Source organism: Fusarium tjaetaba (assembly GCF_013396195.1).
Source record: "Fusarium tjaetaba strain NRRL 66243 chromosome Unknown NRRL66243_c0000018, whole genome shotgun sequence".
Classification (NCBI taxonomy): domain Eukaryota; kingdom Fungi; phylum Ascomycota; class Sordariomycetes; order Hypocreales; family Nectriaceae; genus Fusarium; species Fusarium tjaetaba.
The window spans coordinates 119561-142371 of NW_023501214.1; the positions used below are offsets into that span (position 1 = coordinate 119561).

The 22811-nt window shown below is 48.6% G+C and overlaps 5 protein-coding genes across 5 annotated transcripts; 3 read left to right on the forward strand and 2 right to left on the reverse strand.

The window, feature by feature from the left end:
* Positions 1-10596: 10596 nt before the first annotated feature.
* On the forward strand, positions 10597-12285 carry FTJAE_747 (HAL kinase; the record flags this gene model as incomplete). Its single annotated transcript, XM_037354190.1, has 1 exon — positions 10597-12285. The coding sequence occupies one exon, from the start codon at positions 10597-10599 to the stop codon at positions 12283-12285; it is 1689 nt and encodes a 562-aa protein (XP_037212149.1).
* Positions 12286-15211: 2926 nt separating this feature from the next.
* Positions 15212-16195, forward strand: FTJAE_748 (endoglucanase c; the record flags this gene model as incomplete). Its single annotated transcript, XM_037354201.1, has 3 exons — positions 15212-15679; positions 15729-15916; positions 15967-16195. 3 exons carry the CDS (start codon positions 15212-15214, stop codon positions 16193-16195), a joined length of 885 nt encoding a protein of 294 aa, XP_037212150.1.
* A 473-nt stretch (positions 16196-16668) lies between these two features.
* Positions 16669-18003, forward strand: FTJAE_749 (uncharacterized protein; the record flags this gene model as incomplete). The annotated part of the gene is made up of 1 exon (XM_037354211.1): positions 16669-18003. One exon carries the CDS (start codon positions 16669-16671, stop codon positions 18001-18003), a length of 1335 nt encoding a protein of 444 aa, XP_037212151.1.
* Positions 18004-19059: 1056 nt separating this feature from the next.
* On the reverse strand, positions 19060-19758 carry FTJAE_750 (calcium-binding caleosin; the record flags this gene model as incomplete). The annotated part of the gene is made up of 1 exon (XM_037354223.1): positions 19060-19758. One exon carries the CDS (start codon positions 19756-19758, stop codon positions 19060-19062), a length of 699 nt encoding a protein of 232 aa, XP_037212152.1.
* Positions 19759-20245: 487 nt separating this feature from the next.
* On the reverse strand, positions 20246-22299 carry FTJAE_751 (uncharacterized protein; the record flags this gene model as incomplete). Its single annotated transcript, XM_037354234.1, has 4 exons — positions 20246-20803; positions 20856-21335; positions 21385-22034; positions 22086-22299. The coding sequence occupies 4 exons, from the start codon at positions 22297-22299 to the stop codon at positions 20246-20248; spliced, it is 1902 nt and encodes a 633-aa protein (XP_037212153.1).
* Positions 22300-22811: the final 512 nt, after the last annotated feature.

Below are 22811 nucleotides of genomic sequence, written 5' to 3' on the forward strand. Positions count from 1 at the left end.
ATGATTGGGTCTGCTCTCAGCCCAACTCAGATCACGGCTTCGTGAAAATTATACTGTGTAGCACCATCTAGGCTCTGTGAAGGGTGCGCAATGGCCGATTTGAGTCCTGCTTCCCGCCACCGATGCACCCCAGATGCAGATGAATTTGGTGATACCCAACGCAGAGAATCGCGTGGCAGACTCCATCACCATTAGGTAGTTTTAGTCTGGTCCCTCGAGGATCTTCGTTGGACTTAAAAGCAGACGTCTCCGCCAAGAATATGGGGTACATGGCGGGGGAAAACGGAAGTGGCTTGCTCCTCATCCACAGTTATCCTTGTAGTAGTGCGGATACAGAAGATAGATATGTAGCTTCTCAGCTGAGTTTGAAGCTTTTGGCGTACCTGTCTCAACAACTTTATGTGTCTCTTAGGCGAGACCACGGGGCCAAGAAAAGCCAAGGTTCGAGTGATGAGCTGTGCCGCTGAGAATGCACGTTGCTGCGTTGAGAAAAGAGCTTGTTTCCCCTCATCTAAAATAGTAGATAAGTTAGGTATCGCACTGTCTTTCTTGGCCATGGGAACCCCTCGTCAGTCGAGCTACAGTACAGATGGTAAGCTTGTTAAAAAGCTTGTGGTCAGTTGAGTTGCGCGGCCGGCGGCCAAGCCGACGCCAAAGGGGTCTAGAAAAGATGCATGGAAAGAGTAAAAATATCCAGACCAGCCAGATCATGATAGCCTTTGTCAGATGCTCGGCGATCCTCGAATTGACCAATCCCGTAGCTGCCTTTGGGCGCCGAGAGACTGAGGGGAGAGGCTCGATAGCATCATCTCACCCCTCTTCCCAGTAACCTAACCGACAAGTAGGGTAAAACGCCAACACCTGGTGACATGCCTTGTGCAGCGTCTACAACTGTCACTCGTCATTGAGACTGACGCCGTAACCCGGATCGATATAGCTTCCTTGAGTTTAAATGTCATGCTGCAGTTCTGTAGGTACTACACTGTAACCGCGACCCCACGTCTCATCATGATACGTAATTGGTGTGTCTGGACGAGACTCGCTCGCTCGCTCTGCCGTAACGAAGCATGCCATGGCATGGCGTTGACAAACGACAGGTGCGCTTGTTCCAACAGAATCTCAATTCAAGAAAAGCTGAATCCATCGAGAAAATGATGATGCTCTATGTGCCCAGACGAATAACGCCACCATAACCTAAACAATCCATGGCTGATGTTGCTGTTGATTCATTCCATTCATCAGATCAGTAAATAGGTAGGTTGCACCACAGCAAGCAATTGAGTTGTGATGGATGGAGCTCGTGTTTCCAGACTGTTGGATTCAATCCAATGGAGCCACTTACCAACTCAGGCAAGTAAATAAAAAGTTATCCGCTGAAAGCCGTTCAGTGTGCCTTGTTAGCTTGCTTGGCTTGGCTAAGTTGGACTTGTTGTGGTGAGGCATTTTCTGTCCCTCGTCAACTCTCAAGCGGAGCCTGTCTCTGTCGCACCGTAACTACCATCCTTATCCATACAGACAGTACAGTGCTGATGCACATGTCCTCTCATTATGCCCTGGCCTTGTACGTGTCAGGTCTTGCACTTGCAGCGGGTCTCGAGTCTGGAACATCGTGGGCGTCAACATGGCAGATTTCGCCAAGCAATTGACCAAACAAGAGGAGCAGTTCAGCACCTGGACGCCGTGAATGATCATGGCCTGATATGACAGGGGGAGTAGTTCATTGAATAGCAGCTCTTTTACGTCTTCGAGCTGGTCTGGCATCAAGAGAGTGTCACAGGGCTGAGCAACAATGTCATACCTGTTTGTGCTCTGGGAAAAACGTGAGAACTCCATGCATGCAAGGCATCGAAACAACGCCAGGTCCAGTGCATCAACGTGGGATGATGTCTAGGGCCCTGCAGTTGCCAGCCGGCAGCGAGACGGCGTTGTCGACAGATCCAATGTCAAATTGAACGACGATAGCGTCGTGTAAGCTAACCACGGGCGGACCGACATTGGCCACGGATGCACACTCCCTCCTGGTCGTAGCAGGCACAGTTATCTGAACTGGCTCTAACTTCGGACCACGCGTTATCAGTAACTGTTCTTCGGCGGCTTCACCTTTCAGATGCGAGCCGCGCCTAAGTTTTCGTTTGACTTTTGTGTATCATCAACAGCAAGAGCTGAGGTTGACTTGGTCTTTACCGTCTTAGGTGTAGTACGTCTCAATCCAAAAAGAGAGATCGAAAAGGTGTGGCAAGATCCGGCATTTGCTTAGATCTTGAAGGTGCCTCACCAGACCATTTGGGCTTAGCTATCTTGAGGGTGTTGCGATGTTCAAGCCAATCGACGCGATATTCCATGGGCTCATGCAAGTCTTATCCGCCACTGTTTGATGCACGATGCAAACCTTTCAATTTCGAAATCCAATAACATATATTTGCGGGCCAACGGGGCCAAGAAAGCAACCTCTCTCGGACTCAACGCCGTGATCAGGTAATTATCGTTCCCATTGACGTTTGTTCAACTGGAGCTTCTTGGCATCCCTCCTGCCTGTATGGCATGACAAGTTCATGGATGAATCTGGAGGTCCTTGACCCAGTCTCGCATCCGTCATGAGAGTACCCCGATAGGATCGAAGGATCTTGGCCGAGGAGCCTGCATTGCAGTAAAGAATTCAATGTCTCATTCGTAGGACCTTGAGACCGGCTATAAAAGTCACGAGATAAAAGCCGGCTTGTTGATGCAGACTACCGTTCGTTAGCTCAGATGTAAATGCAAGTTTCTAGGATATCGGCATGTGTGATAATGATAACAGCGGAGTCAATACTGGAGAGAGCCACTTCATATCATGGGTTTGAAGCAACTGAGCATAGAGAGAGCACTCGAGGTTTGCCGCTGTGCTTTGATTTCCTATGTCATGGTGTCGCTTGTAGATATTACGTGCTTGCAACTGACGTCTTTTGCACTTGCAATAACTTCCAAATCCTCTGATCTATCTCAGCTCATATGGGGCGGATCGTGCGTTCAGCTTGAGTGCCCTCGCGTGTCGGAAAAGTGTCGGTGTCAATTCTCGTGATGACAAGATTCATACCTGACGTAAAAGATAAGAACCACGTGTAACAGCATGCTTCAGCATGATCTTCAGTGTTTGTCACTCGATGACCCAGTGGTGAGGTACCACTCGATGAAGTTTCTCTTGGTCAGGCATCAGTATCTGATCAGAGTCCTCTTACCCAGTTCGTCAAGACCCTTGTAAATGCCTTGCTTGGCATCTTTAAGCAATCGACTCTTTGGGCTTGATGTTTGACCCTTGTCAAAAGGTAAAAGCGGTTTGCAAAGCACGTTCGGCAGATCACCATCAAGGCTACGGTGAAGACAGAATTAAGGTAGAATAAACAATTAACCCATGGACGATCGATGTAGCAGCGTCCGTCCGCCAAGCACTTCCGGTGCGGTGGCCCAAATTGCCAAAGTGAACCACGGATTTTAAAAGCACTCTAAGTGCCGTGTTTGAGTCAATATGAGATTATTTGCCGGTGGCCAAGCTCGAGAACTTGACTTGACAGCCTCATAATTGAACCTTGATCCCTGATCAGCAGCAAATACCTAAATACCAAGACCTTAGTCTGAGCCCGTCAAGGCATCGCAAAATGTCAGCACTGCCATCGGGCACGGGCCGACAGAAACTCAGTTTGAATTAGAAACGACCGTCGATCGTGAGTTGTTTAACTCAACGTGTACAAGACTTTGTTTCTTACACGCGCATAACCTACGGCCAAGATAGGATTAACGATATCAAACATCCAATGAGCGATCGAGAGTGTGTTAGAGACACAAAAGACAAGGGACCGTGCCACGGGAGATCCAGGGATCAACTCCACTTCCTTGTCTCCCCGGGGCGCATATGACGCACTCGTACCCGTGTCAGCCATCCCTGTCATGCAGAGGCGAGAAAGATGGCTTGAATGGTGTGGCCTGGGGTGGGCGTGGAATGGAGATCCCGCACCGGACCGGCTTTGGAGGAGCTCGCGACCTTAGTATGCGCTTCCAGGTTTATAAAACCACGAGATCACTCAACCTTGAAATAACAGCCGCTGCAGGCGCGTGTGAATATGACGATAGAGTCATAGGCTTCCTGAGATCGTGAAGAACGGGGCAGAATTCCACCGACTATGAGTTGTGATTAAAGGCGAGTTAGGCAGCCCTAGAAAGGTCCCTTGATTCGCTGGGCTGGTCAAGATCTTGGTATCGAGCCACTCTGCCACTCAGGGCTGCCAGAACAGGGGAGACATTGACGGTCTTGGCGACAAGGGACTTAAGATGCCAGACAGTGCAGACATCATTGTCGTGAAGCCAAATTTGCGGTGCGACCTCTGTATCCCCTTAAATCGCGAATAGGTGGATATTTTGATGACCATCATTTCCTGTTTTTGTTATTTGATTGATGCCTGGAGAAGTTTCCTTATTCCTGGCTTGCTTAGAGAGATCACAGAACACAGACCGACACTTGGACACGCCAGGGGGCTTCCCGAAATCCAATTTGCGCTTAATCAAATCCCATGCGATTTGCGTTGCACATAAGGGAACGTAAATGCCGCTTGTTATGTCTATCAACGCCGATCAGGCGTGACAGGTATGAGTTAGAATTCAAGCTTACTTTGAATAATCTCAAACCGCCGCGCAACTTGTCTTACTTGTGCGTCACTTTGAGGCGCAATCGCAATGCAGCGAGAGCTTTGACGGAGGAGGACGCGCATGCGCAGATCTGTGTCAAAGGACATTCGTCGTCCGGCTACACAGCAGCACCTTGTTTGCGCGTCTCTGGCGAAGTTGAACAGGGGACACTGCAGACAGGAGTGACGAAGTGAAGGCGATCACTGCCGGCAGATTGAAACCTAATCGGAAGCAATGGCACTGGTCGCAGCTTCTGAGGTCGAAAAAAAGATTGCTGAAGATCGAAGATATGTTGGTCTAAAACTTCATATGTGATAGCTCCGGAAAGCGAACCGGGATTTTCGCATGATTGGAAGCATGCTGACCGGATAAGCGCCGTCCAATGTCCGATATCAGAGCCGCAACGGCAGGCAGAAACTGGGCTGATTTTGACAACCGCGGTGTTGCGGATGAAAGGATATGTCTGATTGCGGCTCTTGGATGTCGAAATGACCAATCCTAGCCAAGATCCGGCACCATGGCAAGACTCATGATTCGCATGCAAATGCAGTCGAAGTTGAGGGTTGCTGATCAGTGACACTTTACTCCGGCTCCGTGGAAAATGCTGGCCTTCCTGCTCTTGATGAGAACTGCCGTCTCTCCCGAGCAACTCCAATCAACGGCTTTGAGGCGCTTATCCTGGTGGATTTTGATGCTGCCCTTGCCCTGAGTGGTAGCAGTGCAGCCGGCTATAGAGACCAAGAGACCTATAATTAAATTTCCCAGGCTCCGTTTCATGCTCTCCGTCGACTCAGGCGAGGCGACAGAGCGGGTACCAATAGTGCAGGTATTCTAGTATTGTTCGTGGTCGGTACGGTGTACCCCATATAATCCCATTATCCTTCAATTGAGTGCCTTTATTAGGAGAACATAACTTGAATGCAATCGTATCGTGGGCTAGACTCTTCATTAGGCCATCATAACTTCCTCAAATCATTGGCTAATTTTTATCCAAGATACCTTGCCTCTTGTGCAAACCCCTGGAACATAAACCCGCGGCTTGCGTGGGGTATTTTTTGTAACGATGCAGTGGTCCAAGTCGGTCAGCTAAATTGGCTTTGAATGATGGCTGAAATTGGCTCAAAGGCACGCGAGCTGGCTGACATGCCGCAAGGGGTTGAAGGAGAAACTTGACATGGCATTCAGCCATTGCACCGCCAGTTGCTGACGCCAGATTCGTTCCCTTTCGAGGCCGGGCGAGACAGGGCTGGGGAGAGGCGCGGGATTATTGACTGCTTGCGCCTTGTTCAGGAGACGGTAACCCTAATGATTTGCTGAGGGCAGAAACACGAATGCTTCATGTGGAGATCCATGATACGTGGAAGATCGTCACAAAAGGGCGAGCATTAAGCACGAGACACGAGTGTTCATCATGGAATTGACCGCTGTTCCTGATTGACTTGTCGATGATGTAACTGGGTTATTTGATGAGCTGGAAGATTATGAGTCCCGTTGTGCAGCGTCACGATCGCTTTTTGAAAAGTCTTGGCTGTAACAGGGTCTCGGGCAGATGCTCGCTCTGGAATTGCATGGGGTTAAACTGAGATGACGAGACAAGATCTCAACAAACACGATTTCGAGACAGAAATTTTGGTGAATATTTGTGGCGATGTGCGAGATGCAACAACGAGGTTGTCATAACTCAGTTCATCAGGCAAAGGCAAGTTCATGATGATGCTTTTTTGCACTTATTCATGATGCTTGAAGATTTTCGACACTCGAGACGATTGCGCTTACACCAGATTTGACTGGCGGTGGAGCCGATGCAGATAATTGGTCAGTGGCTGTCGCACTTACACTTTCACTTTGGAGCAGGACAGCGAACCGCTCACTCCAAGGGACCCCAGATGGGGAAAGAGAGGCCGGGTCAAGGTGAGCAGACCAATGAGAGCACACAGAAAACTGGCCGAAATGCTCGCCGAGGCTTCTCAGCAGGTACGGTACAACATTGATTTGATGGCGCCTGCATCGTCATTTGATTAGCGGGAGCTTCCAGCTGTCTTGAAGACTCGGGAGAGTTGCATCAGCACGCACATGTGTTTTTTCAGAAGCCAGAAGAAACATCAAAATAAACTATTATTAGGTTTCCCGTTGCTACTTGCTGTATGGCCGAGGCACTGCAGCTCTAGAACCCAAAAGGCAGCTGTTGTCATGGATCGAATGAATCAGGTACTATAAACAAGAGGCTCAGGGCAGGGCAGGGGAACGCAGAGGAGAAAACTGAGTGACAAAAATACTGACGTAAGTTAACAGCATAAACTCAGAGTCTCTCGGATGAGATTAAATGTCAAGCCAGGGCCAGGGCAGACTTGGGAGCACTGGACCTCAGTAATGCAATGCAGATGCAGAGACAGAACCTGGAAAATTGGGGCACTTCGGTCATTGTGAAGGGAAAGATAGTTAGCCAAGCTTTTTCCATGGCTCATCCACGCATAATTTCTGTGTTGGCGCCTTTACTTCACCATTGATGAAATTATGGCATATCTTCAGGTTGGCCTGTGATCTCCAAGCTGGAAATTCCCGTAACCTTCGTTCGTATCTCGGGCTGTCCATCAGAAGAATTACCTTTGCTATCTGGCCTTGCACCTACGTCGTTGAAGAATTCCGCACTCTCGCCGCACCCCTTGGTAACTGAGCTGCATCTATCTGGGTAAAAGGCGATTCAAGTCACCCACTGGGTCGCATAAGATGTGGATTTTTAGTAGATAAATCACGCACTGTGCTTATATGTACGTATTTATTTTACTAGGTAGTCCGACGGAGCAAGATGGACCAGTCAAGTTTCGTTTATCTATCCAAGGGTTCCATGGACGGGATTAATAAACCGGAGGACACTTATTATTGATTGCTGCCCGCTGTCCTCTTGATGAAGCAAGCAGTTGGTGATCTGGATAACTCACTCAGCGATATCAATCCTCGGCCTCTTTCTCCGTATCCCGATCTCCAAAATACCTTACCCCCCACTCACACACACACACATGAACCATTTTTTCTCTACCCCAACCCAAGCAGAGTTACCTGCATGTCAGTCATTGCATCCAATACAGAATCAGTCAAAGTTTTTGGCTTTGGCCTTGTGTATCTGTACGTACACACACTCGATACTGTACGTGCATATCGCTTCAGCACTCGGACGAGAAAGCGAGAGCGTGTGAAAATGAGAGTATGCGCACGCCCCTCCCCATGGCCCATCCACATCCACATCCACATCCATATCCTGACCCTTGTCCATGTTCCCCACGTCGAGTTGTGGTCTGTGATCCACCTTGAAGCTTTGCCAAAGAAAGAGTGGAGGGTTCCTTAGTTCGGTTTGGCTCTGGTGGGCTGGGGATAGACTGGTGAAGGGACCGAATTGATCGACTGCACTGAGTAAGTAATAGTGTAGCAACTTCATAACTTGTATGGACACAAAAGACAAGCTGCGCGCTTTTCTCTCTCTCTCTTCTGCTCGTCTCCTTACTTCAGCTTTCCTCTCTCCTTCAGCTGTTACTTAAACATCTTCTTTCCCTTATTTATATAACCATAAAAGGGAAAAAACGAAAACTGGTTGATCGTGCTGCTCTTTTGCTTCACTCTCACTGTTATAATCACCCGGCTACTACTTTTGATGCCGCCCCCTCCTCGTCTTCATATCCTCCTACGACCAAGTCGACGTCCCATGTGGTTTCTCTAGCATCCCATTCAACAATTGTGGGAGATCGATCATACAACGGACAACAACGTGTTTGGAGACAATAGACAACAGTCAATGTTCAATTGAAGACCGAACAACGGACACCGAACTCCGTTTGAACCGCATCGACATTCGACAAGCATTCTAGGCTTACACACGGGCACGAGATCTTGATCAACTCAAAAGCCCCGGCATAATCGACCGTTGCAATCTATCAGTTGTCAACTTTTGAGAAAAAAGACACCATAGGCTTGAACGCAACACCTTTTTCGTGATCACGGTATTCTGCAGCTACCTCGTGGCTACTCCTCTGGGTCAAAGTCTTCTGCCAAGATCGCAAATCTTGGATACCTTGCCTACCATATCGCCGCAACGATTCGGTAGTGCCATCGAGTGTTTCTCGCATTTTGCCGACGAACCAACCACAAACGCCATTCGCCCAGCGACAGAAGCACAACACAGCACTCTAGTCGCTGAACCGTCCCCATCACTCAACTGACCCCAATCCTTGGATGGTGGGTGTGTGGCTCTGACTTACAGCTCTTGGTCCCTCGCTTCTGTTAGTGACCAGCTGCCCTCCCCCAATCGACAGCACCTGCTCTGTACTTTAGGCGCCGCCTGTACACCGAAGCTCTGTACCCCTCTATTCGACACCGTCGCCATTCACTACAAGCCCCGTCCGAGATAAAACAACAGAAGCGCCCTCAAGGCTCAATCTCGCTATTTCTCAGCCCCCGACTTCGAAAAAGATGGGCATTATGGCGGCACTTTCGGCCCCAAGGGCCATGGTAGCACCCCACCAGCACCAACCACAGGGGCCCTCCACCCTCGTCACAGGTATGGATATACAATTCTCTTACTGTTGTTTGTCTCTGTAATCAACTCCATGTTTCCCGTCTTCTCCTTGATTTGCCTCTTTCTATCCTCACCCAAACCCATCTGGGCAAGCATTGCCCGTCCATTCGCCCGTTTCAAGTCAAGCCTATTCCTGTTTCTATTCCCCCTCGTGTTCATGTCTTGGGTTTGCTCTTTGATGAGCAGCAACTCATTTCATTTCACTTCTTGCACTTGATTGTTTCTCCGCTTTTGTCTTCTCACATTCATTTCGTCATTCCCACATCCACCGGAAGCGAGAAGTCTCTCCATCTCCGTGGACCCTGCGCCGCGGACCACGCTGCGAGTCGAGTAGTGACGCGATAAACGTGGGACCTGCAACTGAAGCTAGACTTGGCTGAATCAAATCGGCTTTGAACGACGGCTTTTGTAAGTGGGCTTGCACTTTTTTACCTTGTCATTTGCTGAGAAAGCAAAGGCAGAGGCAAAATACAAAAAAGAACAAAATAAACAGCGGCAATTGGATGGACGCAACCAGAATGTTGGGTTTGTTCGGACATTCGCCATTTGGTTATTTCCATCCATCCCATTTCCCCATTATAATTCCGTCAATGTCACTGTCACTGTTACTGTCTATCACTTGTCACCGTCACTTTCCCCTTCGCTGTGCCTTGTTGGGCTGAGCCTAGACTTTACAAATTCATGACATTTGCTGAGCCTTGGCACACTTTGGGGGTCTCGGTCCAGTTTTGCTGCATGATCACTCGTTCTCGCTCCCTCTTACTCAGAACTCACGTTCCATTCTATTTCTGCCTCATGCGCACCCCAGTTTAATCCCTAGTTCCCCTAGCCTTGTCCCATGTCAACCCGAACCCTGCAACTGCAACTTCTCCAACATCAACATCAAGTCATCCCTGCCTGCTGACGTCTTTTTGCTTGCTCCCGCCACAGATAAAAGTACCTCATCCTCTACCTTTCGCCCAAACCAGTTCCAGTCCCTATCGTCGCCTCGCGAATATAGTACCGACCTTACTGAATCAATTGTCCTAGAAGAAGGTGGTGAATCTGGAAGCGAATCCGCCGTTGAACCCGTTACACCTGTTAGTGGTCGCCAGTCCCAGGACTTCACCCTCCAGAGCCAGGACCTGCAGGACCTCCAACATCTGCAGTCTTACCAGACGGCTTCAGCCACATCTTCAGGAGTTGTACCTATCTCGATCCCCAACTCGGCCAACCCCAACAAAGGATCATATATATCACAATCCGTAAATAACAGCCGCCCTCCTACTACCTACGAACCAAGTACTCCAAGAGCAACGGAACCTGAGCCGGGCAGTTCTCTCACTCGTCAGTCAACCCGAGGTTCCATATCGACCTCGAGTTTCAAGCGCACCATGTCCAGCTTCTTCCGCCGATCAAATTCCCACGTTAAGAACGATTATATACCTTCGGAATCTGCAACACCCTCCGTCGTGTCCGCACCAACGGAACCTCAAACAAATGGACAACCACGTGCTGCAGCTCGCCGTCGTTTCTCCATGAACCGCTCTTCTGCAACTACTCGTTCCAACTCACCCCCTTCGCCGAGCGACAATGGATTGGAAATGGCTCCCGTACACCGCGAACCTGCATCTGACAAGTCTCTTCCCAGCCAAAGAGACTTCAAGAAGAACCGTGCATCGACTGGTCTGACTCTGCGTGGCCGAGCTATTAACTTCGTCGGCGCTCACAACCCCAGCCGAGGGACCGGACACAAGCGTCCTGAGTACACCCGCAGAGCTAGCAGCTATGACGGTAGCCGACCCAGCACCCCTCTCCCACCTCCTGCGGAAGGCGACGAGACTATGTATCCACCCGAACGAAGTGTCTGGCCTCTTCCTCCTGACTCCGGTACTGGTGCCAAGGCTCGACGCATGAGTTTGAGCCTTCCTGATGATTTCGCTGTGGACGTAGCTGAGCTACAGAATGAATTCGAATACCAGCGCAAATTCCTCGGCCGTCATGGCAAGCATCTTGGCAAGGGAGCGGCTTCCAAGGTTACCCTCATGATGCGAAAAGGTTACCCAGAAGAGCTCTACGCCGTCAAGGAGTTCCGCGGCAAATCGCACCGGGAAAGCCAGCAGGACTACGAGAACAAGATCAAGTCAGAGTTCAGCATTGCGAAGAGCTTACATCATCCCAATATTGTGGAGACTTTCCGCCTATGTACCGATCACGGGCGATGGAACCATGTCATGGAATATTGCTCGGAAGGTGATCTTTTCAGCTTGGTCTCCAAGGGTCATCTCAAGGGTGATGACCGGAAGAAGGACCGCATGTGTCTCTTCAAGCAGCTTATTCAAGGTGTCCATTACTTGCATGCCAATGGCATTGCCCATCGTGATATCAAGCTTGAGAACCTTCTGATCACCAAGGACAGTAAGCTCAAGATTACCGATTTTGGTGTATCGGAAGTTTTCTGTGGTACTCACCCGGGTCTTCGTGAAGCTGGTGGACAATGCGGCCGTAACATGAGCGGCGAGATCCGCCTTTGCTCACCTGGCATCTGTGGAAGTGAGCCCTACATCGCTCCTGAGGTCCTCGCCAAGAAGGAAAGCTACGACCCCCGATCACTCGACGTGTGGAGTTCTGCGATTGTCATGATTTATCTCACCTTTGGCGGCGCCATCTGGTCCCGCGCTGTCCCAGGAGAGCTCCATTATGATAAGCTCGTCAAGGGCTGGGAAACATGGTATGGAAAGCACCCAAATGCCGACGCCACTATCTCTGATACGGATTACCCCAAATGCTACGCCCTCGACGTGGGCATGTCCCCACCTGCTCTCCGCCGTCTTGTGCTACAGATGTTGAACCCTGATCCGCAAAAGCGTATCAGCATTGAGGACGTCATCCACAACCGCTGGCTGAAGAATGTCGAGTGCTGCCAGCTGGAATCCTACGATGACCCCGCTCTTCTCATTGATGCGACCAAGAAGGACAACACAGCCAACGGCAACAAAAAGATCTTTTGCCACAACCATCTACCCCCGAAGGGCACTGGCTCCCACTCGCTGGGCAAGATGCCAGGCCAGCCGGGCTACTAGACGACTTAATGACTGATGGAACGACATTTGAAATGTCCTACAAGCACTAAACAACCATTTCTTTGATAATACGAGCAACATTGGATTTGCGCGCCTATAACTTTTGCATTCACCTATATTGGCGTTGGGGTCAAGCTGGCCATGGATGATGGTCCAGGCCTGCATGGTTAGGAGTTGGTGAATTTCTGTCGTTTCTTTTCTTTTACACTCCAACCTGTACATAGTATACAACCTTTTCCCTGTTTTCGTCGGACAACGACGCACTACAGCCGACGAGGATGGGGGATGTCTTACAGGCAAAGCAGACTTAATACCCCCGAAGAAACAGTCTCTTGCTCTTTTGGAATCTGGTGGATAATGGATATTTAACCTGCCATTGGTCTGCAGATGGAAAGAAAAGTCGGGTAGTAGGATGACCATGGGGGCTTATCAATTCACCCGTTTTATTCTTTTTTATGGGTTTTTGGATTCAAAGATGCGCGCGACCCCCTTGAAGATTGTTTATTCTTACAAGTATCACTCACACATATATACGCACGTATGTATACATGGGCTTGCTGCTCTGGCGCTCAGATGCCATTGCTACCAGTCTTTTCTGCGAACTAGCACAATAGACTTGCGTTCTTTGTTCATTCAATCATTTTTTATTCCAGCCTCGGTTCGTTCTGAGTATCCATAAAAGAAGGGCCGTCTTCGGGGCCACTTGGTGATGTGGCCGCGATACTTGACGTCTTTATCAGGTGCTTTGACCTTTCTGAGATAGCGGTTATCAATCGCCTGACGGTTGAGTAAGAGCATTATCTAGATTTACAAGGATTGAAGCGAGATCTATTCTACTAGAAGGATGATGGAAGCATTCCACTTGCTGGCATGGTAGCACGTTATATCACATGTCGTTACTGCAAGACTGATTGTTTATTTCTCTGAATGTCTATTTACCCGGCAATCTGGGACAGATGAGTACACACTCCTCTGTGGCGTGTGCGGATGCGCCGATGCTGCGGGCTTGGAAGTTTTCGGTGTTACATATCCAGAAGCGACGGAAAGCATCCCACGCGATATGCACGCAGGCAGGCATGTCTCACCACGACGATGTTTATACTGTATTAGCCATAACGAAAGCGAAGTCAGAATGAGCGATATATTTATTGGCTTGGATATTGATGCTGGAGCGGTCTCACCGCTGATCAGTAGTAGTAGTGAAAGTGGAAATGTCACAGGATCTCATTGGACTTGGACACAAAAGTGAGGCTTTGCGATGACGCTGAGCACTGGATAGAATTTGTGACGCATTTACGACATGTGCATGTGAATGTGAACGTGAATGAGAATGAGAGGAAGGGCGTGACGCTGATACACCCTCACGATATCCCTCACCGGTTTGTCATGGGTTTCCACTGAGTTTCATTGGTGTTGGGCGTCTGTTCCGGGTACCTGGCTAAGGCTGAAGCCGTCATCAACGCAAAGGTTCTGGACAAAGTTGAGACACAGTGACAGCCTCCCACGTGGTCAAGAGGATTTGACGGAACAGAGAGAGTGTCACGACCAGTGAGTGAGTGTTTGACTTCAGATCACATTGCTCCCAGCATGCATGGCCCGCGTGACCGGTCATGCTTAACACTTACTCCGGTTCACAACTAATGCAGCATCGCGGAAATAACGTGCCGAGCGAAATATGACAAGAACTGAGGCTGATGAAGCGCGACTACCGCCCTCGCTGCACTGCACGAGAGAGAACTGGCACACCGAAAGAAGCCTCCTCGGATATCAGTGCCGAGAAGTAGGAGTAGGAGGGCTGATTCGTGCCCGCATTGGAGACTTCGTGGGGGTGGAGGTGTTTTTTTCGTCTTTCTTTTTTGTTTGTGTTACCCACGGAGAAGCTGTGATTGTTTGGGATATTGGAGAATTGTAAGTGGTTTCCCCAGATGTAACACGAGAATCCTGGGGAAAAAGAGGCTGGCTGAGGGATGAATGGAGGGAGTGAGAATAGACCAGAGTCTTGTGAAGGAGTCAAGGTTCATACATATGTAGGCTGCTTATGTAGACTTGGTGGACGGTCACTTTGGAAAGTCTGAGCTTGATGGCGGGGAAGAAGAATAAACTTGCCGTGCCGTCAATCGTAGGAATGCGTAAATGATAGTGCTCACTTTCTGTGTAAGCTTAAAATGGAATGATACCCGATATACTTTTTATATCAATTTCCCTTGTTCATGAGTAATTGAGTGTATGTCCAGTACTTTCAAAGAGCTTTCAAGTGCCGATAATATGGAGCACGGCCGACAGTGGGTCCGCTTCGTCCCGGAGCTGGAAGAGGTCCCTCCGAGGAGTTTTGCTCATCGGAGATTCGTCCAAAGACGATCTAGGAACTTTTCATTGTACGTAGAGTAATTCTGAGTAAATAAGTTTTTATCTCGTCTCAAGATACATCCACCATCTGCCCCGTGTTCTGTTCCTGAAACTATCGTCGAAATATCGGAATTCCACTACAGCCCGGCTCCGGTTCCTGAAATTAAACCTTAAAATTTATCTAAGCTTAAGGTAGTTGTTGCGCCCAGTTAAAGTTTCTCTGGGTTCTGGAAAACGTTTCAGATACACCGTCGACTGTCCATATTAATAATTCCTCCAATGGCTGATATATATTTACAGGTGCAATAACCGACTTCTCATTCCCAAAGTGGCATGTCTTGTTCAACTGCCGCGTCTACAAGATTACCAACATGGCCTGAAACGGAGCACCTACCGAATTACCCGATCTGAAAGACTGAAAAGGGTTCTGTTCAAGATGTATATTAAGACGCTGTTGCATCGTAATAGCATGGTTGGTTCTGTAGCATTTTGTCTTCAAGTTACTACTGGCTAGTATCCCTTCATTTCTGTGTATTTCATTCATTCCTTTACCAATCGTATATATTGTTACTCATCCACCATGCGTACCGCTGCCGTCATCACTCTTCTGGCCTCCGTGGTCTCTGCCACTCCCTTCGGCCAACGCTCCCAGGTTCTCCCCAGAGCAAGCGAGACTTGCCCCGTCGTCTTCGATGGCCGAGTCCCTGCCAATGCCTCTCTGACCGACTTTGACACGGCGAATGGCGGCGGCTGGAACCCTTACAACCCGGGCTTCGTCAAGGGAAACAACATCTCCTGGTCCGAGATTCTAAAGCTCCCCAAGACCAAGACCAAGTCGCGCTTCGATACCGAGGCTGGTACCATCCCTCTCGAGGTCACTATCAGCGACAAGAGTATCTTCATGAAGCAGCTTGGCTTCAGACGCGCTGGTCTGCAGTTCAACAAGGATAGCAACGAGGGCAGCCCTGGATCCAAGGGTGTTAAGACTCTGCACTTTAGCATCCAGCAAGATGACAAGCGCCCTCTCAACCTGAGCCATGAGTACCTGGTGAGTATACCCGCACCATAATTGACCTCGTTGATGCTAACAAGGATAGAATGTTTGGCACGAGAAGGCCGATTTCTCCGGCAACCAGTTCCAGTTCCAGGCTGGTCAACTCATCGGGCAGAACGGCACCGCTGCTACCTGGAAGCTCCTTGACCAGGACTTCAAGCTTCTCTGGGAGACTCCTATGCTCAAGAAGGTGTGGCAGAACTTTGCCATCACTCTCAACTACGAGAAGAAGTAAGTCCCTACCAACAGCATTGCACAAAGACTGCAACTAACAATCGCAGCACCATCCAAGCCTACTACTCCAAGGGATGCAAGCCTCTCAAGGCCGCCACTCAGCCCATCGCCCGCAACTTGACAGGCCAGGGACAGTTCCAGATTGGTATCCTCAAGAAGCCTACTGGCACCGATGATGTTGCCAACTCTGGATTCCAGGAGGCCAACTTGAACGAGGGACTTATTTACGGTGGTATCTTCCTTGAGGACAGCGCGGATGGATGTGTCTCTCTCTAGGTTCTCGCTTGAGATGGATGCTGCAGATGTTGTATGATAATAATGGTCAATTTCTAGACTCTACGACATCACCTACTGCTTCCAGGAGAATATATTTATATATACCCACCTCATTTTGTTCTCCTTTAGATGTCTATTAGAGTGCATGATGTATGGTCCTCAGCTATATCCAAGCTGTCACTGGGGGATCCTTATGACCACCATGGATGTCTTTGAAATGAGTCTGTCATTGCATCAACGTACAGGAAAATAACCAGTAGAGCTGCATATATAAATAGCTTTTGTTTCGAGCGAGTAAAATAAGACCCTCCTTCTTCGAAAATGGCTTCCAGGCCTATTCAAAGTTGGCAGCTGTAAAATGCTGAAAATCATGTCACGTGCTACGAAGCTGAAGCTCTGCTTTACGCAACATTTCCAAGTCTCACCATCAAATTCGAACGCGAGAATATCGGTTTTGCTCAGCTCCCACGAAAATGGCACCTTTTGCGTTGTCTCAATTGTCAAATGCGAGCCGTAGACTTTCCTTGAGCCTTTTGCGCCAACATCAAAACAAACTTGCTGTCTCCAAACGACAACCTAGCCCATTTCGCCTCCTCTCTCTCCAACAACCAAGATATCTTCACACCGGTGACGATGCAAAGCCAGACGAATCAACACCGATCAACAGCGACATTGCTGCTGAGGAGGGCATAGAAGCCCACAGCTCTGTCGAGACCAGCAACGAAGCGACACCAATTGTTGACGACTCGATCAAAAGCAATGACGATGTTACTAGGGGCCAAGACGTAGATGATGGTGATGCCCCGACCCCAGATCCCATTATCTTATCCTCAGACCCAAGAGACGAACCCAAGGTCAAAGCAAGGCCATGGACCGAGGAGGAGTTGGCTCACCTCGAAGCATTCATCAGACGGCCATATTTCAGTGTCCTCTACATTGCAACGCGGATGGACCGATGTGTTGACAGTGTCGTGGACCAGCTCAGGCAGATGGAGGAACAGAAGGGAATCAAGCTACTGAATCGAAGGCGGTACCAAACTCCGTGGCAACATACAATGGATGCTACCCCAGAGCAAGACGCAATTTTCGAGGCGAAGCACGACGAAGTACAAAAGCGTATGGAACACATTGTCGAAACACTCATGGCCTTGCAAAAAGCGTACCAGTGGGAGGAAATTCTCAAGCTGAAATCTGCCTCGGAATGGGCATCAGACATCATGAAACTAATACCACTACGAGTCTGGCACATCTTGGCCGGCGATAACCCGCCGTCCGAAGAGGAATACGGGACCATACCAATGGTTGATCCGTATAACACATCTGGATTGTTTGCCCAAATCTACCAACGCAGGGTATACATAGGCTTCGTTGACAAACCATTTGGCGTCGTGGGGGCCAAAGCCGCAAAAGACAAGCCGATGAAGCGCGATGGATTGGTAGTACCGTTGATTCCAGTGTCTTCAGCGATGCTTAAGCAGCTTACCCACGAGGAAATCGTTGAGCAGAGGTATACACTTGGACTTGCCAGGGCGGCGCTCGCGGCATGGCTTGGGGCATATCAGTTCGAGGTATCTCCTACTCTCCGCCAATTGTATGCCTGGTGGGGGAAGGATGTAGGTCCGAGAGAGCACCTTTTTGGCTTGATTCTTGGTAACCCACTTGAGAGGAGACTCATTCTTCCGCTGACGCCAGAGCAACGTGCTGCTAGAAGGGCCAAACGTGAGGAGGCGAAGACAGTGAGGGAATTGATGTCGTCACGGAGAGAAAGTCCTAAGAAGCGAGCTTCTGGTGCTTGGAGGGAATTCTGAGGATCCATGCGAGGGTCATTTGTAGAAAAGGTGTATAATTTGCCAGTCAAGAGCCAGCCGATAGGCGTGTAGGCATATATGATTAGAGACAGTGAACTCGGTCAAAACCTCCTGTTTCTTCCTGATACCTAGCAACACTCAACAGAACTGAGACCCGACTCCGTACAAACTAACAGATGGGCGGGCTGGTAGGATCTCTGATGACGATCGTGGTTTGCTTGATACATGATAGTCATCGTTTTGGGGATCCAAATCACAAATGATTGACAGGTCGTCGAGCAAGGAAGACTTGCTATAGTATTTTGCCCTTGGGATCGGTTAGTGTGTGAGAATTGAAGACTCTTCTGACTTGCTTTGTGATTGGCCCCCCAAAAACTCGTGATATCAATTCCATGTTCCCGGCAAGTTTTAGAGAACAAGTGCTTCAAGTGAAGTAATAATACAGGGGAAAGTTGTCTCCCTGATATCACTTTCGGATCAGTCGTTTCATAAAGACCATGGTTACTCCAGATCAACCGTCACAATTGAGTTGTAAGAGCACACACAGAGAGCTGAGCACAGCTTACGACTTCTATGCTTTCTGATTGCTAATGACGCTCTACGTCTTGTTCTGATGCAGCACAGAAGCGTTGGTGATATGCGGTTATGTGAGGAGTAGCCAGTCATTATCCGTTCTGTCCTCCAAGCATACACTGTAATGTTTAGTGTCGTATCAAGAGGTAAGACTTGTGATATGCTCGTGTTCTCTGTGCGTCAGTCTTGACTCCGCGTTTTGTATAACTTTGGCAGAGCCCCCCTCTTCTGGCACAAACACATCGCCACTGCAGATATCCTCGCCAGCTCTCTCAGCACTGATGCCTGTCTATCTACGACATTGAGACTCAATGAGCCGGTCTATATCAACACGCACTATTCATGTCGACTTCGGCACTCAACACTGGGCCTCATCACTTTTGAGCAAAGTCGCATCCCAGGGATAAGTTGCGCCCTTGACGTCTTCAACTGATAAAAAGATGACCTGTGGAAGAAATTGAGGCTGTATCTTTCGAGGGCCTGCTAGATTGAAGCAAAGAAGTTTCTCATGCCAAATCTCTTTCTATGCATGCACTCGCTGCTTCTGTCTCTTTCGTTTTTGATCCTCCAAAACAAGCTTCCGTCATAACAGGCTCTCAGGTCGTCCCTTTTCACGATCCCATCCTCTTGGAGAAGCACATATGTTGTCCACCACTCCATGAAAGCAAAAGTCCAACCAGCTGGATCTGCTGCACAGCGATCCTTGGCCCATAATCTCCATAGGTCATCGGCAGTCAAGCCCCCATTGCCCGAGGTATCGAACCGCTGAAACATCTGCTCGAATCTCTCAGGGCTGAAGTTCCCATCAAAGTCGAAGATGCCTGTATCAGAGCCGTGCTTAGCCTTGTGGATGTCATTGACATAGATGCGGAACAAGGGGTCAGGCAGCCAACTATGACCGAGCCGTGTTGGATACGAGAAGAATATGGGGATGAGAAGAGAGCCTATTGAGAAGAAGAGGCCAAAACCAAGTTCGCGGAAACCATTATAGACGTCCCATGGGTTGATGATGCCGTCATTGTCGCGGTCCCAGAATTGAACGTGTTTCTGGAGAGGGCTGAGCTTTTTGTCCTCGTCTTTGAAGGTCATGAGTGATTCTAGTTGTCTTTGATTATGATCTGAGCACACTTTGGCGTATGTGCTTTGGGTGTGATCGTTGTCGAGTTTGTAGGACTGTACCATGTTGGTATTGACACTTTTGTTTCCAGTTAAAAACAATGCAAAACAATGCAGATGTCAATTTCAATAGATGCAGTATCATCAATAGAGAATTATCAGTTTGAATGAACTATCAATGTAAAGGAATGTCATTGCATTCATTTTGCTGTGGCTAAAGTGACCTTGAGACATCGTTTACGAGCAATTGACGTAATTGTAACACGCACATCTCGAGGCTTCCAACATGTGATTCTAATTCTGCCCAATCCTGATATCAATGATCCGCCGATAATAATAGAACCATACAGAGAGAGATATGAGGCCCGGCTTACATCAACCTATCAATATGAGTGGTCAAAATATGGAATACTCCTTGGACCCCCGCCAACTTCTCTCTTTCCTTGTCATCGTCTCGCGTTGCTGATCAAGAGCTCAGGGACGTTTTAATTAATTTAACAAATTCTTTATTTACTTGTAAGGCAGCCAATCATTAAATATCCAGCAAAGCCAATTAAATGTCCATCAGCAGCAGTATCTCCCGTGGGAGACTCGCCTTCCAAAGAAAACTCCTCCACTCCAAAGACTCGTCCTCATACCCTGGCTTCGATAAGCAGAACTCTGCCAAGGCTCGGTTGTCTTGATCCAAGTGTCTGGTACCGAGATAGAAGCACTTCGAATCGGCAACAGACACAACTTCTTTCGCATGATCGAAGCGAAACTTGCCCACACATGCCTGGCTTCCATCTTCATATCGAAACAAGAGGCCGGATATCGAACTGGTCCCTTTAACAAATTGTTCTCTGCAGATCTGAACCTCTCTCACAGTATCGAGTGAGACTTCTAAGGTCTCAGAAGAGTCTGTTTCGGATTCGGGTGCTAGTCCTGCTGGTGAGGTCTCTTTATCACTTCCTTTCACAGTCGGTGATGCGAACAAAGAAATGCCCCCAAGACGAGGGCTGAAGTATACTAGCATTGGACTTTCTGTTGAGTCTTTGGATATGCATTTCCAGTCGCTCTGTGGTGAGCTGTTTCTTCCCATGGTAAGTGTTCGAGACTGATTAGTGACCAGCTAATATGAGTCAGCTTCAAGCTTCAAGGGCTTATGGTGTGTTGATTCATACCAATATCGCAGTCTCGGTGGCAGTTTCTGATGTCTTTGGTCGCCTTTCGTCTTCGGGTGTGTCCTTCTCGTCTGCTTGTTTTCTCGAACGCAACCAGACTTGCTCGACACGTTCTCCCGGATTCAACGGATGATAAGTCCAATGAGGGGATGAACTTTCGGTCGAATCATATGACTTTTCCTTGATCACCTTTTGCTTCGCCATTTCGTCCAGCTCACGATAAATGGCCAAGGACTCTTCAGCCTTGTGCGTATGAAGATCGAGCAGCTGGCCCTTGTACCAACAGGCAGAATATCCCGTGATCTTAGGCTCGTTAAACTCCAAAGCCACCATGCGAGCCTCGATAGTCATACCAAGACTTGAAGATGAGTCTTTTGTGACGTGGTAAGCCATATTCTTCAACGTATCCGGGGCCATGGGATACGGCCAACAAATAGTGGGATTCAATGGAGCGGCGGCGAAACTGCGCAATTTGAGGCCCTGCCTTTGCATTAGAATTGTAACTCATGATTAGAGGCACAAAACTTACATCGTCAGAGAATGAGAGGAATTTGCTAGTGATCGGGAGTGTTCGCCACCAGCCTGAACTACCTTGCACAGATGTGACAGCTCCAGGATCATTAACGATCTGTCGAATACCGAGATGATCTTCTGAGATGAAAAGAAAGTTCTCTTCCTGGCTCCTGAGCTCTCTCCAGAGTAAGCGGCTTCCAGGCTTCGGGGTATTCGACAAGGAAGCTATATACTCAATTCCGTCCAGGACGAAATGAGTAGCCCATACATCCTTCAATGGCTCGATCGTGCATTGACGTGACCGAGAGACATGAGACAGTGAAGCTATCGCATAGTGAAGTACCAGATGTTGGCTTACCATCAAGAGTATCTCTGGTGGTAGATTTGTGAACTTTTTGCTCATGATCTGGTGTAAGTGATTCAAAATCCACTCCCGTCGCCGCTCATCTTCTTGAATCGTAGGCTCGTAAGAATATCGAGCAACTTGCACAAAGGCTCTCTTATCAAGCCCGAATGATGAAGCTATCTTGGAGCATTCAACGTGATATCCGATTGTCGCACATGATTCGTGATCACTTGTGCAGCGCCTGAAAGTTGCATGTAACTTTTCATCGTTGAAGGAATCGCTTGATTCAAAAGCAACTGTTTCAGTGCCACCAGATGCTCCTTTCATAGAGTTAGTAGTATTTCTTGATGATTAAGGAACATGGAACTGACTGGCTGTGATGAGGTCGCCAGGCTTGATCGTAAAGCGACACCATCCACATCGACGATTGACACAGTAAGACGGATAAGGTACCATGGGAGGAAGAGGGTTCACGTGATTCAATGCATGCCACTCCCAACCTTCAGCGAATTCCATCCATTCCAAGTCCATTATTCGATCAATTCGGTGAATCTCTTCAGGACTGAGTCCTCCCGTGTAGTCCATGGAGCAGACAAAAGAATGGCTTGAGGCTGAAGGGAGCTAACTCGGTATAAATAAGCCAACCAACCTCAGCTGAGCTGAGCTGAACTGAACTGAACTGCGGCAATTGACTTCGATAGACTATTTGATGATATCACGTGGCTTCATTCATCCAACGTAAGAATTAAGACAGAATGAGATACAAGGGGAAGTTATGTTTGTTATATAGCCTATACCTAAGGTACCTACTCTACTTCAACATGCCAAGGCCAATGTGTACACGCGCGATACCTGTAAGCTTACGCCCCCATTCACAAGAATACGCCGAGATTACTGGGCAGTCCATAATATGCTATCATCCTACATCTAATCCTTCAAGACTTGATACTGCACTCCCCTAGTCATTGTCTCTTGTTGGTTCGAATAGCCGATTGTGACACGATATGATCTTTGCTTGCTTGCCGTATCTTCTCCAGTGTCACAATCTTGGCTAATATGCAGTTGACGTGGCCAAGACGGGTTATAACCGCACCTTT